The sequence below is a fragment of the Phoenix dactylifera genome, chromosome 12 (genome assembly GCF_051530095.1).
Source record: "Phoenix dactylifera cultivar Ajwa chromosome 12, Ajwa_hap1_PhDact_Kaust_v1.1, whole genome shotgun sequence".
In the NCBI taxonomy this organism is placed as follows: Eukaryota; Viridiplantae; Streptophyta; class Magnoliopsida; order Arecales; family Arecaceae; genus Phoenix; species Phoenix dactylifera.
The window spans coordinates 6191414-6212041 of record NC_143201.1 but is presented as its reverse complement, the minus strand read 5'-3'; the positions used below and the strand labels follow the sequence as shown (position 1 = coordinate 6212041).

Here is a 20628-nt window from a genome sequence, read left to right as displayed (position 1 = left end):
AGGATCATGCGAGCATGTGTTTAGTCCCATATCGATTATACGCCGAAGAGATCTTCGGTACTTATACAGGACTAAGGATCCGAGGAGATCTTCGGTACTTATACAGGACTAAGGAACCCCCAAAAAAAACCTTCCGGGTAACCATTTTGGGTGAGGTCCTGGGTTGTGACAGATGGTATCAGAGCGGACTCAGCCCATGACCCATGTGGACTAGGGGACACTGCAGTATGGGCTCATTGAGGCGGACACGAGCTGATCGTGGTGCTTGTGATTAAATTTGAATAGATTTGAACCCTTAGCCTAATGAGAAAGTCGGAGCTTAAATGGGGGGAGTACGTGAGGATTCATGCAGGTGTGTGTTTAGTCCCGCATCCGTTATTCACCGGAGAGATCTTGGGTACTTATACAGAACTAAAGAATTCAAAAAAATACCTTCCGGCTAGCCATTTTAGGTGAGGTCCTGGGTTGTGACAAATAGCAAAGCTAGGATACAGTAATACATCTCTATTATCTCTTCCATATCATCATAAAAGTTTTAATAATTTCTGAGGTGCAAAAACAGACAGTCCCTTGTAATCTTATAACATAGCTAATTGAATAAAATGAAAATTAGCACCTCGAAATCTTATAACATAGCTAATTGAACTAAATGAAGATTAGAAACAATAGAATGTAAACGTTTGCTTGGAAACTAGTGAAGCAAGAAAAGAATCAGCTATAGGAACACTATGCACAACATTCTGCTCAAAGTAAACTGGGACCCAAAATAATATACTGCTGAATCGTACATGATATAAAGCTCAACATAACAAACTGCATAGAGCTGAGAATCAATGAATTACTCTTTTGATCATGTGTAGTTCTTAGATTAAGAATCCATAGGCCAATCAGTCTTGGCTCGCCACATAACAAGGCTCTTTGGGCAGAGCTCAAGCTCAAGCTGAGCCTAGTATAGAAGCAGTCAAGCTCACCTCATATGAGCTCTAAGGTGAGCTTCTTATCAAGCTGATGTGAGATTTCATTTGATTCTGCAAATCCCCAAAGGCTCAGACTCCACTTGCTTGTGAGCCGGGCTTTAAAATATGTTTAAGCTCTGCTCCTTTCCAAGCTGGGCCAAGCACAAATGAGTTGTTGTCGAACCGATCCCGAGCTGCACATGAGAAGCTCGGATTGTTTGCAGCCACAGCCTTAACCTTTCCAAAAGGCAATAGCCCTTGAAAGTTTAGTCTCTTTAGCAATTTGCAGAACACATATTAAGTTGCAAATGATTAAGGATTTTTGATATCTTTAGAACAGTGATATCACTATGTATACAACATGTATTGAATTATAAATCTTGCTTCTAACATCAGCTTATTTCAAAGTTCAATAATCCTTGACAACTTCATAGCTCTTCCAAGCTATTACAGATATGCAAATGCATGTTTCCTCTGAATAAGTAATTGCAAGCATTGACTGCAAATGATCAAGATTCTAGCTAGTCGGGAAAAGACCAAATTCCTCTATAGATTACAAATAAGATATGAAGAGGATGCAGTAATGAGGACTCAGCTTTGTACTATTGGGTCTGGGAAACAGGACAGGAGGATCCCTGTTCAATAAAGCTTGCTAAGTTTAAATAGACTGCTACAGCCTCATCCAAATAGCGGTATAAGGCTTGTTACTTACATTTAGGTTTATATGCAAAAGAATGCATACAAGTTCTTCCAAAACCACGAATATGTATTTCCTCTATTTAGGTCTCTTTACCACAGAACCACTATTTTCAGGCTAAGCATACTCCGGTTCGAGCTAAAAACCCAACTGAATCTTAAAGTACTTGCTTCAGACAGAGGTGAATTCTCTGATAGATTTGGAAAGCAATTAACATTTCAGACCACATATAGTAGTAACTTTCTACAGATGGAAGATGACAAAATAGCAACAGCTTCAATTAAATTGTTTACAATCAATAGATTGAACAAGGCAACACTAGCAATAGAAAGTTTACAAAATGATCATTTCTCCCAACATACAGTGCAAATTTAGAAGGGAGATCATAGAATCCAACATACATATGATATCAACTAAAATCTAATGATTGGCCATCAACAAAACAAAACTAACAAGATCATTTCTACAAACATCCTACAAGATTTATGTAGTTGCTAATGCACTAACATCAGCATAAAAATAAAGCTAGCATATTAGAAGAATTTAGCCACACAATATCATTCTTCAGATGCAAAACTTTCATAAGTTATGCATATTCACACCAACCTTCTCAAGGGGAGATTGAGTTTGCAGAGGCGGCCTTGGACATGTTTCAGAATATGCAGCTGCATGCCCAAGAGCAACAAGGACAGTTTTCTCCGCCAAACCAATACGCATTTTTGACTGCAGGATGTGGTTAAGACTTAAAGAGTATTTTTAAAATAGAAAAAAGTTGGGCAAGAAAGTTGACATTTATTACCTGTAGAAGACGAGTTATATACAGAGGTTCACATTCAGTTGCTGCAACCAGAAGTCCCTTTATATGATTCTTTTTCTTGTCCTGACTATTTGCCCCAGATTCCTATTGAAACAAAAAGAGAAACAAAAACTAAACTAGATAACACAAATATCAAATAGTAAGCAACAAATCTCTCCAGCATAATCATGTATTCAAGTTTATTAATGACAGTGCAGCAGCTGTTCATTTTTGTTCTATTGTTTATGTGGAAATCATATATATAGACAGTCAGTCGCCAATTTTTCACCTTTACTACGAATATATGGACCAATATCATTCAATAGATGGCAGGTTCAAAATTGCTTTATTAGCTTACAAGAGATACGGAGCATCCACGAACATATGAAAAATTAAGCCTCAACCTTATTTTAATTGCACAAGGCAGAAAGAAGGCACTGATCAATATATTGTTTCAAGGTTATAGAGAATTTAGTGTTACCTAGACAATTAGCATAAGAACCAAGTGTCCTCAAGTGTCTGACAACTTGATCTTCAAAATCATGACAAAGGAAATCTAGCATGCCATACAAAATGTACAGAGACATTTACCAATTTGACTACTAAGCAAGTTCAATAGTTAGCAATATTTCGTGTTTGAAAGAAATAGTTCTCGTTCTATATTTTCTTATCAAAAAATGAAAAGGCAAGGCATGAACCTTGATCATAAGTGACAAAACACTTTAAGATCGCTCTTACTTTGCACCTTAAAAGGTCAAGTGCCATCACCATGATGGGACGCTCGAAACCAATCAAGGGCACGCTTTTAGAGTTAGGGATCGTGAAAGGGTATTTGTTCAAGTTATCTGATTCAAGAAGTTGCTGAACAAGAAAAGGCAAGAAGGTGAGACCTCAAAGCCCAAGCAATGTGATCAGAATTCTTTTTGTATCACTTCGTCGTCTCTTTTTTTTGGCATAGATTTTCCACAAGCACGTGAAACATAGAAATCTTAAGCAAATCTTAGTCACTCTAATCAAGAGAAGAAAAGAACAAACCTTTGCAATAGCCAGGAATGTATTGAAAACCTTGTTAATTGTCAAAGGTTTAGGCTGGAACATCAACTTTTGAGTTGAACGGCTTGCTTTTGCAACAAGACCCAAGTCACCCAATTCCTGCCACCATACACCACAATGTAGGTAGCAACAGTAAATAAAAATAACGGAAAAAGGTAGACAAGCGACCCAAATTCCAGCTACTAACGCTGTTTTGCTTCTTCACATGCTCCTCCTTCCGACCATAAGCCTCGGCAAGCGCCTTGATGAGGGATGCTTCTCCAATTCCAAGCTCAAGACCCACGTGGGGCGGAGCAATCTTGTTCGCCGTGAGGTAAACGGTGGCAAGAAGATCCCCGGGTGTGGTGGCGATCACCGTCCGAAAGGCATTGCAGAGGATCTCCGTCATGGCAATCCGGCCCGACTCATTTCCGATCAGCTCCCAGGCGTGCACGAGGAACGAGAACGGGACTGGCTCGCCGTCCTTCCAGTAAGCGGCGGCTCCGGGGTTGAAATCGGTGCACTTCTTCCGGAGCTCGAGGGCGGCGTTCTTCTTCTTCTCGTCCGGTTGGGTGCGTAGGGTTTTGGCGGGCTTCGGGCGAGGAGGGGAGGGTTCCGGGGGCGGGGATGGGGATGGGGATGGGGGTTTGTCATGCTTGGCCTTCTTTCGGGCGGCGGCGGCGGCGGCGCGGGCGCTGCCCATGAGGGCCTCGGCAACGGTCCGGCGGGCGGACATGGAGGAGAGGCGGAGGAGGGCGGAGGGGTTGAGGGTTTTGGATTTGGAGAAAAGGAGGCGGCTAAGGAAGGGAGGCGGTGGGGGAGGGAACAAATTGAGGAATGATAGACTCGGAGCTCTCAACAGCATGAAGTGAGAGTTGGGGGAGAGACAGCGAGTGAACGGCTGGGAAAGCAAAGATTTAAGTATTATTTCAACCAATTTTATATTAAATTATAAAAATTTATGAGCTAAATCACATCCTTTAGCCAGAAAAATTCGATTAATTACGGCTCTCTTTGTATGTCCTCATTGGAATATTTGGTAAAACAAAAATGCTAATGGTTAATCTTATAGCTCTCGTTGCACCAAAATATATATAAGATTTTGGTACCATTAAAGTGTATTTGGTTTGAGAATAAGTGGAAGATATTCTCAAAATATTATATATCCAGCCAAACACTGAAAAGTGAGAATGAAAATGGAATAGGCTTATACCATTGATAAATAGATAGTCAAAAAGTATCTTTCTATTCAACATTTTGGTGGAATAGACTAAAATTGTATCTAGACTAACGGACATAAATAATTACTTTATTTGAATAAGTTTTGATATATCCGGATAAGTTTTTACGATGGAATAGACTATGCATAGAGAGAAAGAGAACAAATATGTCTTTTACTTTTCTATAAAGCTAAAAAAAAGGCAAGTATTTTGGTAAGATAGAATTTGTCCCACCTGATAATTATATTTGGCCTGAGAGGTCAAACAAAATTATTGTGTGACATAAGATTAGTCAATTTTATTCAAATAATTATAATTCATGGCCATTTTTACCATTTGAGAGGATATCCCTAAAATAAGTAGATAACTAGTACATATTCTACATTTCAACTTAACAATATACAATGAAAAATGAGGAAGTTATATCTTTTAGTTACTTTTCTACCTCTATCCGCTCTCTAAATAGACAAAAGTAATGTATGGCGAAGGAGATGATAATTTCATTCATGTGACAACATTCGCAAAATCCAATGCATATAATGCTTTTGATTCCTGCACTCCTACACTTATCTCCTATAGTTATTCCTCCAATCAAACTCCAAAATTTTTTTCTCTCTCATAATAAGTCCTATATATTCCTTAATAAACACCCTAGCTACAGATATAGTAACTTTTTGCATAATAGTAGTCAACCCTAGACCATCCAACCTTAATCCTATAACACCATATATGACCCAACATTAACCCACCTCAACCCTTCCTTCCATTGACCAATTCTAGCCTAATCTCACTCAGTCCAACTCAATCAAGCCCATGTCCAATCCAACATTTTCTAGCTGATCTACCCTCAAATGATCTAATCTCACCCACCTTAACCTAACCCAAATATCCAATAATAGCCCTAGATCATTGAAATGAACCTTAGCCACCCAAATTCTAACCTTAGTTGGCCAAATTAACCATACCATATCTAGATCTCATTGAATCAAACCTTTTGCTTACATTCAAAAGCGTGCAATCAAGTCTATTCACAGCCGATCCTATTTAATCATACTAGATCAGAACCTTTTCTAACCAATCCAACCATTTTCTAGGCATATCTTATATTCCATGATCAAATTTATCTAATTTGAGAGTCAAATATAGCACATGAGGCTAATTAGTTTCTATATTCTACACTTGTGCTCAAATTAAGTGGGACATAATATAAAGAATTGGGCAAGCACAAATATCATTGGATCCCTTAATATTCTCATCACATGACCCATGCCCTTTTATCATAAGTACATCCTCCAAAAAAAAAATCTCTGACTTATGGAGGTGCGTTATGATAAAACCTCTTTATCTTGACACAAACCTCCTTCCCTTCTATTGGGACCTCTGGCTAAGTGGCATTAGAAAGCCTCCATCTTAACATCTTTCCTAATTAACTTGATTTCTTCCTTCTTTTTCTATTACCATATATCACATATTCACATGTAATCTTAACTCTACAAATTGGTAAACCTAAGATTTTATCTCATAAATAACCTTACCCAATTGGATGCCAAATTCTTAATATACATTGGATTACTTTTGGTTGCCAATGTTTGGCTCTCGTATCTTTCTTAAAAAACTAAATAATCATAGAACTTTCTCCTAGATCCAATAATATTCACACTAATACTATCATTAACACTCCATATAACCTATCCAAGGAAAGATTCAATCAAAATTTTCCATCTAGCTCCTCTCCTTGCCCTTAGATTAAACTTCTCCCCTAATTTAAACATTTCTCTTTTTTTGTTATTTCTAGCTTTCCAAAAAAACACAACCAAAGAAAGATGCCCCTTTTAAATCCTCACCTTTCACCTATTTAATGCTCTTTTGGCACCTCTTAGCCAATGGAACCTTATAACCTCAAATCTATTGTAACCCTTAGATCTCCTTGCATAACATCATAGCCATTAGACTAATTCCTCTCCTCTCTACACAATCATAACCCCTCAAAGAGATAAACTCTAAGAAAATACACTCTCCTAGCATCTCAACCCTCTAACCCAAGAGCCAATAAAAAGATATCCATTGAAAATTCTTACAAAGAAACCCTTAGAATTAAGCTAGAATTTAGAAAATTCTAAAAAAACACTACCTCTCTTGAGTCTCTCTAAAACTCTAGCGTTCTTCCTCATAACTCTCCTTCGCTTCTTCTCTCCTTCCATTAGCTACATACCCTAATGCTCCACTAGCCACTCATCAAGGAATAAAGAAGAAATGTCATAGGAGAACCAGGTGCTTGCATCCCTCGCTCCTTTTCCTTCCCTTTTCTTCCTCTCTTCTTTTTATTTCTTTTATTTCACCTCGCATGCATGAAATCTTAAGGATGGATTAGGGAACTGATTTCTTTTTAAAACCTCCTCGTGTGAGGGGTCATGAGAATACTCTTATAGGCCCTTTAGATGGATGTAACACTAACCCAATCTGGAAAGTGGAAAACTGCCTGTTTCTTGCATGCATCTAAGTCTTGTTTTGAATAGATTATGTTTTTCATTCAATCATAACTTAGGATTTTTTGCTTCTTGCTTTATAGCTAAAGTAGTTTATATAATACCTGGGCCCAATTACTTCTTTTTGGGCCCATATTTGAACATTGGGCCATGACATCTAATAGGCTAACTGGGCCCATGGTTGGCAGCCTGTCTGATGGCTGCCACCTCATGCTTTATGCATGGATTTGACTAGGGCCAGGTGGGGATCAAAGGAAGGCCCAGGTGTTGGGTCCTTCTCAGGAAAAAGCTGGGGGTGACACCTCACCCCAGCTAAAGCGGTTATCACCGCTTAAGAGCCCAATAATAAGAAATTGGTTTAGCCAATTGAACCTGAACCCGAGCCCAATCAGATTGGGTTAAGTCTGGACGAGCCCAAACTGCAAATTGGGTCAAATCTGAACCGAATTATGCCCAAATTAATTTAGGTCCGAATCCAATTAAGTTGAGTTAGTTTCAGCAGACCCAATTGAATATGAATCAGGCCCAATTTAGACCCAATTCAACTAATTTGAGGCCAAATTGACCCCGAGCTGACCTTGACTCAGGCCCAAATGAGACACATTGACCAAATCAGAGGACCCAATTGGCTAGACCCAATTATAAACGAGGCTCAATCCTTTAATTAAAAACCCAATCAACCCATGTGGACCCAATCGAGTTTTAAATCGAACCCCAAAGGCTTCAAATTGGACTTGGGCTAAATCCTTGGATGGGATCCAAGCAAATAAGTTCATAGTATGATGAACTAAGAAATTTTATAATAAATAAATGGGGAATGATGTAATCTCTATGATGTTGTTTTAGGTGATTAAGGATTTATCACCTGAACTTGAGAAATTTGGAAAGGGAATCACTGTAAGTAATCTATTTTAATCTTATTATGGATCATATGAGTACTATGTTTGTTAAGTTTTTAAAGTGTTATTCATGCATGATATGTTATGATGGATAAATAACTTGCCTGATCTCATAAACTATGGCCATGTATGCACCATGATTTTGCTGATATTTTAATCATGCATGCAAGTTAGTATAATGAAATACTATCTAGCCAAGAGGCACTATAATGGGCTCAAAGATGCTACTGAACGAATGCAACTGAGCTGGCCTTACTAGTGGCCGAGAATGACTAAGCTAGTCTTGCTAGTGGCCGATAATGACTAAGCTAGCCCCGCCAGTGGCCGAATGGACTTCGCAGTAGCATCCGAGAGAATGGACCATGGCATGCCGGGGCACGATTTCATATGCATATTTTATGAAAAATCTGTTTGATTGAAAATACTGCTTTGTTTTTCCAGCATACATATTTTGCCATGATAAATTGTGAGATAATATGCATGTCAGCTTCTCAAACCCTGCATAAACATAGTTATCATTATGTTCGATCCGGTAATATTATATATGATTACTTACTGAGCTGTGTAGCTCATACCCGTTATTTACATTTTTTTTTCCAGATCCTCACCACTGAAAGCTGCCAGAGACACTGGTATTTTGTATCAGGGCTTCTTTCTTTTGGGGTAAAGCAAATATACCTTTGTGTACATAAACTATATAGAAGCTCTGTATATGGGTACTGACCAGCATGTTGTACTAAGAATGCTATCATATGAAAAGATTTGGTTGGTCAGACTACCCTGTTACCCATGTATGAGGCTGCATGCTATTGTGGGCGGTAGTCGGCAATAGCACGGCCGTGTCACGGATCCAGATCCGGGGCGTGACAGTTTGTACTTACTTTTTTTGGTTTCTTTGCTAATATATTTCTCTTGGTTTTGTTGGTTGGAAAAGAACATTTAAGAGAAAAAACTAAGTGATAAGAAGTAAGCTTTAAATTCTTTTTAGTTTTACTCTTCTATGCTTATTTGGAATAATCATTGTTTGTTTTGATAGGATATACTCCATGATTGCCTTGCTTCATTTAGCTTGATAGGACTTACATCATATATGCTATGATAGATAGTATTTGCATAATAATTTTTTATAGAAAAAATTGCATTGCAACGACACCTCTTTACTCTATTTTGATCCCACTTTGTTTATTTCTATCATTACATAAGATTTTATTGGGTCTAAAAAGCCTCCACGGTTCCTCTTGAGCCCCAACTTAATTAATCATTACATTCTACTACCCATGCCACACCTCTAGGTCATGTTTGCTTTTCTTCAATTCCAATCATTTCACCATAAACTTATATTCCATCTTCTCAAACTTCTCAATCACCATTTCCTTCATCTAGTGAACCCCCTAAGCCTACACCTATCATGTTGCATCCCAAAAATCCATTAAAACTATCTCTATCGCTATAATAGAGCAGATCCAATAGTACAATGTAGAGATAAAAGACCAAGAAGTTGTGAGGAATTAGAAGAAAAAGAAGACATGCTTGTTGAGAAAGAGACTATTGAGAAGAGGTCAAGCTTGAGCAACCAACGAAAGAACAAGATTTTGGTGAGAAAGTATATGCAAATGATGTTAAAGAGCTAGAGCATTAGATATTGGGACATCCTGTAAAAACTTTAAAGAAGAGAGTGAAAGAGAGTTTAATGATCAAAATCTCTTTTTAAACTCTAACTTTGAATCTTTCAAAATTGATGAGGATTGCATTGAGCCACCGATCTTTAAAATATTCACCTTTGATGATTTTCCTATCATTGTCCATTGAAATCCTCGTTGTGATTTCATGTTAGTGGTTTTACTAATTATAGAATCATTTAGCTTTAATGATACTCTATGTTGTAGTTGACTCTATAATCTTTGAATCATTTATAATTGATAATCTCCCATAATTAGAATCCGATAATCACTCTATCCCAATGTCTCTTTTTCCATGTATTAATTCAAGTCCATGCTATGACCCTTGGAATTTCACCTTCACATGACTCAAGATTATCTTTCCATTGCCAATCGGTATCCATACTAATTTTTCTATAAGTTGAAATAGGTAGGATTCAGAACTAACTTCATATTTTGGATGATTTTTTTTCCAAACTATATTGCCATCTTTCTTCATCAATTTTTCCAAATACAATCTTTGAGGCATCGAGAATTAATCTTTGAACGAGTTGAAGTAATGGATATTTGTAAGAACCTATTAGAAGGAGGTAAGGACTAAGGACAAAAGAGCTCTTGAGGAGTGAAAAGTTTTAGGAATGAGATCCTTATCATAAAAGTGGATGAAAATATCTAGAACATATTTTCCAATCTTGAAGTTTTTGACCCTCTAATTAATAAAGCAGGATTGTGATCAACCTTTAATCCACTCACAAATAATTTAATTTCTGTAGAAAAGTGATCAGTACCTTCAAGAACATGCTTATTGTGGCAACAGATCATCAAGATTTGCTCTTATAAAGTATTTTTTTATAAAAAAATTAAAATGTTCAAATTTCAAGATTGAAAAAGAGCAAACCTAAAATCATAAAATTTAAAGCTTGATACAAATCCTAGAATACTGGGGGGTTTGGTTTACGAAACCATAAAAAATATAAACCTAGGAAACCTGATGACACAAGAAGTCCAATGTTGAAATATTTTCTTCTAAATTGCATGAAGATCCAAATCAATTTCTAAGGGGAATTATTAACATCTTAACATATATATATATATATATATATATATATATATATATATATATATATATATAGGTCGATGCGCTTAATTCAGACATGACACAATTGCCCATCTTTCAAAATTGAGAGATAAAATAGAAAAACATTATTACCACAATCTCTCCCTGACATCAAGTAATACCTTCTGAAGTTAAATGCACTAAAGAAGCTAGATCCTAGAGAGACTTTGCTGCAGGCGTGTCTATTACTTTTATTTAGAATGGAGAAGAGCCTTATTTCCTAAAGAACTACACTTCACCTTATGATTTGGAAAAGAATTAAGCAGGCAACTTGATTATATTAAATATACTTTGCATAAGACAAAAGGAACTAAAAATTTTCTTTGCTTAAAGATAAGGCTTCTAGTTAGCAATCCACTAATCCAAAATAAACCAGCATATTTGTAAATAATCACTTCCACCCCTTGAACCTACATATAGCTTTTTCTTTAACATCTTATGACCCTTTCAAAAAAGGTTCATATGCTAATATCAAGTCAAGAGATCCAAAACAAGAAGGATGAAAAATAAAAGAAAAGCAGAATTTTGAAAAGATGCAAAAATAGAAGAGCAAAAATAACAAGATGAAAGAAAGAAAGGAAAAAATTGAAAAGAAAAAATAGTGCCAAAAGAAGGAGCCATCCTTGCACAAGACGTATGAAATGTCATCATGCCACTATTACAATGGGGCATGGGAGGATTATTTAGACCATCACAAACAATTTTATGACTTTTTGTAATCTATCCATAAATATTATCTCAAGCATGTATATACCTATCTTTGTTTATTGTAAAACTCCGTCATTCTTCATTAACTCATTCGCACTAGAATGATTACAAAAAGCCATCACTAGCAAAGTTGACTTAACCAATATCTTCTAAAAGGAATCATTTGAAGTATTTTATTTTACAGTAAAGTCAATTCGTCCAAGCTATCCGTAGACGGAGACAATAGATATCTCTCGTAAAATAGTTTCTAAAGGAGATTTAATTATATCTAAGCATAGTTTATCTCCTGTAGATTTATTATTTAGAGTTCTCAATAAAACCATCATAAATATTCATAAAGACAATATTACATATCTACTCAATCTCAACGAGCCTTGCTCCTTGTCAGTCCTAGATATATTTATCAACCATGCAGAAATATTTTTTGATTTATGACTTAATATAACACCCATTTTGATTTATGACTCTCTTAGTTGCCGGTTGATCATAATCATCCATTCAATGTTTGATTCTCCAATCAATAAATCAAAGTGAAAACTATGCTAAATGACTTTATGGTTAAGCATTGACTAGGTAAGACCATCTTCATTGTTTGATTCTCCCATAGTTGCCGCCAATCACAGCTGCTTATTTTTGTGGGCCCTGCGGTGCATCCCCATAAAATTATCTTGGGTGGTTCTATATACACCCCCCCTATTGCTCAGGACACCCCCCAAAAATTAAAAAAAAATTAAATACTCTCTACACCCCCCCATTTGCTAAGGACACCCCTAAAAAATTAAAAATTCCTAAATTACCCCCACCCTCCCCACCCCCTCACCTAAATTGCTCTCTACACCCCCCAAACCCCCCCCACCCCGCTCTTCCCCTCCAAAACACCTCACCAACGCCCAAAACCCCTCCGTTCCCCCTTCTCCCTCTCGTCGCCGGCATTCTCCCGATCTCCGACCACCTCGCCGGCTTCTCCCGGAACCACCTCGCCGGCTTCTCCCGAAATTTTTTTTTTCACGGTTCGTGCTCCGTTCGGCACTGGATCGCCGAACAAAAGGCTTCTGTTCGGCTGAACAGTGCCGGACAGAAGCCTTCTGTTCGGCACTGTGCAGCCGAACAGATCTGTTCGGTTGAGGGTTGCCGAACAGAAGGCTTCTGTTCGGCACTGTTCAGCCGAACAGAAGCCTTTTGTTCGGCGATCCAGTGCCGAACGGAGCACGAACCGTGAAAAAAAAAAATTTCGGGAGAAGCCGGCGAGGTGGTTCCGGGAGAAGCCGGCGAGGTGGTCGGAGATCGGGAGAATGCCGGCGACGAGAGGGAGAAGGGGGAACGGGGGAGGAGGGGTTTAAGGGGGGTTTGAGGGGTGTTTTTTTTTTCTTTTCAAAACGAAACGGAGGAGGAGGAAGGGGGGGTATGAGAAAATTTCAAGGGCAATATGGTAATTACACTAAAGGTTAGTTTGGGTAATTTTTTTTTGGTTTTTGGGGGGTGTCCTGAGCAATAGGGGGGGTGTATATAGAACTACCCAATTATCTTTCGATAACGATGGCGGAGAAATTATCAGATAGACCCTGATGGAGAGTGCATCCGTACAGTATATTTTCTTTTGATACGCCCGTCAAGCGCACGCATCAGCCCGCTGCCCTCTCCAGGGTGGTTTTAGGGATTCCGCAGCCTGGAAAACCAGACCACCCACCCCGACGATTCGGCGAGCCTACAAACAAATCTAGTGATCCCTCGGAATCCCCCGTCCCCCATTCCCTCTGCCAACGAGCCCCTCTCTGTTTGCTCTTGTACTCGCTCCTACTCCTGCCGCCGATTTTGGCCACTCCCTCTCTGGCTCTAATAATCCACAGTAGCATCCGAGGAGGAGGAATCTTCTGAAAGATTTCACCTCCGATCCTGTTCTCATAGCCATTTCCATTTCTTTGGTCTCTCTCTCTCTCTCTCGCAATGTTGCCCCGGGGACCAGGTTTCAGCAACGGCCACCCGCCTCGGCCGCGGCGGGGGAGGACGAGGGGGTTGAGGGACTCGTACCGGGGATTGCTGCTGCAGCAGCAGCAGCAAGACTGGCCCTCAGCTCGGCCGTGCACGGAATTCGACAAGGCCTACTTCCATGCCTACTCGCATGTTGGTGTCCATGAGGAGATGATTAAGGTTTCCCCTTTTCTCTCCTTCTTTTAGAAGTTAATAGTATAGGGTTTACTGTTTCGTTCGGGGTAGTTTTGTGGATCAGTAACCTGTAGATCCTGTTCTTGGAGGAGTAGATAATGGTATGTCTGAAGGATTTTTAGTTTTTATTACAGTTGATATATTTTATTTTTGATTTAAATAATGCAGCATGATAACAGCATGATGGTGATGCATACTTTGAGTTCCATATCGATATAATCTCGGTACGGAATTTAGTGCTTAGAAGATTTGGGAACCAATTAGTCTGCAATGGATTTGTGCATGGGATACTTTAGACCTTCATTGAGTGTGAAGTATTTAAATATGATCGAGATATGGAGCTGCATTATGAATTTAGTTTCCAGTGCGTGCAGTGGCCGAGCTAGAATTTTGCCTGGTGGTATTAATTCGAACTTCTAAAACAAATACTAGAGTTGGTAAAATAGAAAATTATCAAGAATGATCATTAACATGCAGCCATAACCATATAACTTATTGCCATCACGCCTTGGCCTGGCTAGTTCTGATGGCTTTATGAATCCTTATGCACAAAGCATTCCTCATGAGGGCTACCTCTTATAAATGGTTATAAAAAAAATCAATATGTTGATATTTACAAAATTTAAGTTAACTATTGAAGCATATAAAACAAAATAATCTACATAATATCGCTAACTTAGAATTCAGAAAAAAGATTTTTCCCCTTTTTTTTGAAGTGATGCTATAAATGGACAAGGAACTGGTGTTACAGATATAAAATTTAATGAATGGAAAAAGAAAGAAGCTGAATACTAAAGTAAAATCTGTAGCTGTAATGCATTCAACAAAATTTGAACAACTAACAGATCATAGTTGGTTTCAAGTTGTAAGGAAATGCCAAATATGACTAATAAATAGGGAGAATGATATATTTCATCTGTACATGTCCAATGTAAAGATATTGCTGGCATATCTTTTGCATGTTTTGAAGAACTTTACTAATGGGTCAAAATCAAACTAAAAAATTCTAAAGCTTTTAAAATTTCATGGTTTGATTATCATAGAGGCAGGATGGGCATATATATATATATATATATATTCCTCTAATGTCAAAATCTACGTGTCATTGAAGTTTGGAGCTAGTTGTGTTAAATATTTAGAAGTAATTATGGCAAGGTTCTCTAAAATCCTAAAATCACTACCCAAATTAGCATGACTAGTACTCTTTCTTATGTGTAGTAATTGGTGTTTTGCTGCTTTCATATGTTAACAGAAACATATAAGACATTGAGAAGAAAAAAGAGAGATTACTAGGAATCAAGGGAAAAAAAATATAGACAACTTGCCCATCTCTTAGTCCAAAATTTTAGGTGCATTATTTTAGTAAATTTTAAAGTATAATTTTATTCTAAAATTTAGCTGACTATATATGGTCTAGGGTGGGAGGGTGTAATGCTGTCACCTTTCTAAAAAAAGGGCCTTGGGTTAGAATGACCTTAAGGTCAACAGGATTATGGTCTCTGCAAAAATGGAACTATATGTGCAGACATGGATCATGTTCAGGTTTCTCCATAATTTCCCACAGAACATAAATTTGAGCTAGTTCTTGGATTACCATACTCAATATACATGAGGAGGAAAAAAAAAATAGAAATTTGATGAAGGTTATTTACCCCCAAGGCTCCTCTTATAAAAATGAGAATGATGGGTCGTTGTTAAAAATAACACATAACATCATAACATCACCTTTCAGGTGAGAGGTTTTGATTGTAATAGCCAGATTTGTGAGTTCTTTTATAATTCTAGACTGCTTTGGCTTGTTCTCCAAGGATATACTTTTCCTTGTCTGTGGACCTTCGAAAGAATAAACTGTAGAGGTCTAGAACTAGAGAGAGAGAGAGAGATTAAAGATGAATTCTTCCTTTGATGCATTTTTGATTGGTAATGGTTATATATTTGAAAGAATAGATTGCAATTCTAAGACTTGAGGATGGTTAAAAATGAATTCCTCCTTTTAGCAAAATATCCTTCCAACACAATATCTATACTGATCTCTACCATGCACATGACCGCTACCATGCTGGTGTCCCTACAGATGCAAGCAATAATTTTGCCATGTTAGAACCTAGAAGCAATAGATCTGATCGCTGTTTCTTGATATTGGCCATTCTCCTAGATTAATCCTTTATTTATTCCCATGGATTGCATGTTTGACTTTACCAAACCGGTACCGTACCGACCCGTCCGACCGGTATGGGTTCTGATGCCGGTTCGGCTGACCAATTCTACGATATATTTGGTTGTTTTGTCCTTACGTTAGGATAGTCCCTCTATATATACGATATAGGAAAATTAAAGGTAGTCTTGAGTCATGTATTGTTATTTGAGTGTATTGCTAAGAAATAGAGTTATTTTATTGGCCATCTTTGGCCTCTTTCTCTCTTTCTCTCTCCTTCCGTTACCTCTTATTCTCTCTGTCCGCCTCCCTCTCTAATATCTTATTTTTTCTACTATTCTTTACACTCTCCTCTCTTTTTCCTTGTTTTTCTCACTTGTTAGGCCCATCTATGCATATGTGACAAATCACCTAAGTTCTAGGAAGCATGGTTACGGATAAGATATGATACGAATAATGCCATTATTGGAAAATCTTGAGAAAATAGGGCATGATTCAACTAGTATACAATAACAAATTAATATATTATATTATATGCTTAAAAAATTTAACAAGAATGATTTGTTTAACATAGCAGTGTATAACAACATTTAACATCGCAAATTATGAGATTCTACATAATAATATAGTTTTCATTCAATATAATAGGCTAATAGCAAACTACCATAGTTCATGCTTCATAGTCCATTTCAAGCTGACCTATCTTCAATGGGATCGTCATCATTGCCTTCATCTATGAACATCACAGCTTCCTAATCTGGTTCATCAAGTGAGAGATCTGCAACCTCAAGTATCCCAATAACCTCAAATGAATCAAAGGCATCTCCTTCAACATCCCACATCTCTCTTTCCTTTCATGTGATCTTGGTTGCTCCTTGACAAAAGATGAAGAGTACTACGTACAAATACCAAATCGTCAGCTTGTTGTGGTACTATTCTCTTTCTTCTCATTGAGCGAACAAAGGAATAAGTGCTCCAGTTCCTCTAACAACATGAAGAGGAGCTAGGTTGCCTAAGTAGCTTTAAAGCCAAGCTTTGAAGTATGGGTGCAGAACCTCCATGAACAGCCCGCCATTCCTTTGGATCCAAAATCCCTCCATCATCTTTGGAGTCATGATCAGCAAAATCTTCTGAAACTGCTGAATAGTTAGAATATTCAATACCAACCAATCTTCTCTCCTTTACTTTTACAAAGTCTCTTTTCAAGCATTTGTTTGTCATGCGAGAAATCTCCAAATCCTTATGAGGAGGAACATGATTTGGAGCCTCATCAATCCAAGTTGTGCTATAATACCTAGTAAACATGAAATGATAATTAATACATGTATTATGACTATATAACCTAAAAAAGTAAACATGTTACAACTTAGGAAGTTAAGGAGTGACCTTGGATTCAATGGACGTACCAAGCAATGAAGTGGTGTGTTACTTTTGTCCCATCGATCAGCTAAATGGTTGTACACCACTTTGTAAAAGGCTGGCTCTTCATCTTCCATCTTCTTTTCATGTCGATATATTGCCATTTGTACTTTTTCTGTCATTAAGTTGCACATGTTGTAATCTAAGTGAAAACATGGCCTATCCGTATCAGCAATTCTTAACATTTCGTAAATACGGCCAGTAAAGGAAAGTATGTAATCAATAGTGCCCCACCATATACTATAAAAGATTCTCTTTCACAACTTGTTCCTTTCCAACACCATCCTCTTTATAACAAGCCCACTAATGACCATAGATTGAAGTCCAAGCTTTATTTGCTTAAATGTTTTAAACGTGACAATAACTGAGGCAAAGTGTGTATTGGCAATTGCAACCATCTTCAAGTTCACAAATTCATCACTGAGTGGGTCATAATGAAATTTTTGATGACGCCACATCCCCAGCAACAAGATAATCTCAAAAGCAATTTCATTAGCCTCAGTATTTTTAGCTCCACATTTGTTCTTGAAAGCAGGATTGAGAGAGTGAACAACATAGTGTCTAGAAGACATGGAGAAACTGAGCCCCAAGTGTCTTGCATTCTGGAGCCTTATCTGTTATCACTTGTGGTGCATTTTGAGATCCAATATCTTAAATCATTCTGCTAATCAAGTTAACAATGTAGAACTTGTCCTTGTACTCTCCTTAGCAATTAATAGCTTTCAAAAATAAGGGTCCACTTTTTGTCGCTGCCAAAAAATTAATTAGCAGCCTTCTCTATGCATCCATCCATCCATCACATACAATGCTTATTCCTTTTTCCCTCCATGTGCTCTTGATGGTTCCAACAATTTTTCAATATTTGTCGCCTCCTTTGAAGCAATGTAGGCCTTAACAACTTATGTCATGAAGGCAAATAACCAACAATTGAGTTGTTGATAGCATAAGCATCAGAGGAAATGATAAGGTTTCCTTGCAAGATGAAATGGCAAGCCAGCTGAATAAAACATCCTTGCAGTCTCACTGTTAAGATGCTCCCTAGCAGAAATTTGAAATGACCTTTTGAATTCGGATGTTGCCGTTCTTTTCTTAGGCTCCGAAGATCTTGCTTAGATGTTCCAATGCCTATGCCTGCCTAACTTGCACTTGAAGATGGATTAGATTCAGTAGAAAGCTTTGGCAAGGGAACTTGTTTAGTCATAGAAATTTTCACCCTCAATTCAGCTTCTTCCACCACCCTTTTCATCTCCATTGGCACCATTTAATTCCATGACCAGTGATGCCTTGACTTTAAAATAGATCCCATAAAAACTTGGAGACAATAATTGCATTGTAATCTATTATTCCCTCCTCCACCCAACTTAACTAATTTTTTAACATATTTCCATCGTGGAGTATGGTCATCTTGACTAGTAACTATGCCACTACTTCCAGTTGAACCTAAACTTTCAGAAATCATTTTCCTAATGAAATTAGTGCAGAAAGAAAATTCACCAAACCTGAAGCATGTAGAAATTGAGTAAATAACAGATGCATCGACCATTCTATATGCAGCATTCTGTAACACTCTATGTTCTGTTGACTATTATGTATGCAATATATATGCAGCAGCCAGCAACAGCAAACTAGCAACAGCAAGAACAAGCCAATAATAGCAAACCAGCAAAAACAAGCCAGCAACAGAAGATCCACAAACTATTAATCCAAGCTGGCAAACTAATTAAACAATGTAAAAAATGAATCAACAAAAACACAACAAAAAAAGCCTGGAGAATGAATGAAGAAGAGAAAAAAAAACAAGAGTGGGAATAGAAAAGAAATAATGAATAAGAAAAAAGAAAGAAGGGATAAAACCACTTACATTTTGCTGGGTGCCTTGTCCTCTTGCCGATGTCCTTTAGATGTCGTTGTGTTGCAGCAGCCAATCTTCCCTCTTCTCTGCAATGCCTCGTGGCCCTTATCCCTCTTCTCAGAGTAAGGGTATCGGAGTGAAAGCGAGGCAATCAAGCTACTTTAGTGGCTCTTTTAAGTTATTGGATCCGAATGCAAATCTAAGTCCGAAGTACATGTGACCCAGACCCAATAGCCCGCTACTTAAGTTAGAAGTATCTTAGAGCTATCTCGGCCATATCCAAGAAGTACTCAGGCATATTCATCAAGTATTCGAAGCTACCAAGCTAATTAAACAATATAAAAGATGAATCAGAGAAAACACAACAAAAAAAACCGAGAGAATGAATGAAGAAGAGAAAAAAACAGAAGTGGGAAAATAAAAGAAATAATGAATAAGAGAAAAAAAAGAAGGGATAAAACTACTTACATTTTGTTGGATGCCTTGTCCTCTTGCTGATGTCCTTCAGACGTTGCGTTGCAGCAACCAATCTTCCCTCTTCTCCGCAATGCCTCTTGGCCCTCATCCCGCTTCTCAGATTAAGGAGGCGGCAATTAAGCCACTTTAGTGGCTCTTTTAAGTTATCGGATCCGAATGCAAATCCAAGTCCAAAGTCCATGTGACCTAGACCCATTAATCCGTTAGTTAAGTTAGAAGTATCTTAGAGCTATCTTGGCCATATTCGAGAAGTATTCAGGCATATTCATCAAATATCTGATCCACAAATAATTTTTAAAATATTCGGATACTTATTTTTTCATATTGGATATGTATCCGAGCTGTATCGGACCCGTATCTGTATGCTGTATGTATTGGATACCATGAGGACACCCTTTTTAAGCTATCTATGCTTCCTACCCTAAGTTGTCCTGTGTAATTCGATGTATCTACTCACAACTTGTTGAACCAAAAGATATCTCACATGTCAATACAGCTCATGGTATGTCGATAAAACATAGACCTAATTATGTGATGTAGCAACCGACCGTTGTATTAAATTATATAAGGTAAGATTTTTGTTTTGAGAGTAGAAGTTGAATAGGTTAAAGATTTACATATATGGAAGCAAGGTCCACAGTATCGGAACCGACACCTATGCCGTAAGGCCGATGGTACAATATAGTATGGTACTGTGCTGTGTGTACTGACAAAGGAGAATTGGCGAGGAAGGGGGAGAGGGAGAAGGAGAGAGGAAGAGAGAGAGAGGGAGAGGGAAAGGAAGGAAGGGAGGGAGAGGGAGGGAGAGGGTGATGGGGAGAGAGAGATACGGAGGGAGAGGTAGAGAAAGAAGGAGAAAGAGGAAAAGAGAGAGGGAGGGGGAGGGAGAGGGAGAGGATGGCGGGGAGAGAGAGAGAGAGAGAGGTGGAGGAAGGGGGAGAGAGGGCTTTAGAAGCCCCCTCTACTTTGTGGCATTGTAGCAGGGGCTTCGGC

The 20628-nt window shown here is 38.0% G+C and overlaps 2 protein-coding genes and 1 pseudogene across 14 annotated transcripts in view; 1 reads left to right on the top strand and 2 right to left on the bottom strand.

Moving 5' to 3' along the window:
- Positions 1-4386, bottom strand: part of LIG1 (DNA ligase 1) — a 28736-nt gene extending 24350 nt beyond the window's left edge. For all 8 annotated transcript variants that reach the window (XR_015972078.2, XR_015972079.2, XR_015972080.2 and 5 more), the window contains exons 1-4: positions 3690-4386; positions 3485-3601; positions 2453-2554; positions 2260-2376 (exon numbers count right to left, since the gene is read on the bottom strand). Coding sequence is in view for 2 of the 8 variants with exons in the window: in XM_008798827.5 (XP_008797049.4) it covers positions 2260-2376; positions 2453-2554; positions 3485-3601; positions 3690-4346 (993 nt within the window). In the remaining 6 variants the exon portion in view is untranslated. The remainder of the gene's footprint in view (positions 1-2259; positions 2377-2452; positions 2555-3484; positions 3602-3689) is intronic.
- Positions 4387-13149: 8763 nt separating this feature from the next.
- LOC103712333 (putative protein arginine N-methyltransferase 6) overlaps positions 13150-20628 on the top strand; it is a 33882-nt gene continuing 26403 nt past the window's right edge. For 5 of the 6 annotated variants that reach the window (XM_039115896.3, XM_088708712.2, XM_039115892.3 and 2 more), the window contains exon 1: positions 13194-13717. In XM_039115896.3, the coding sequence (XP_038971824.2) occupies positions 13514-13717 (204 nt within the window). In that variant the 5' untranslated portion in view covers positions 13194-13513. Of the gene's footprint in view, positions 13718-20628 lie in introns of all 6 variants that reach the window. The other variant, XM_039115894.3, reaches the window with a different exon arrangement.
- Positions 16602-19831, bottom strand: LOC148700371 (uncharacterized; annotated as a pseudogene).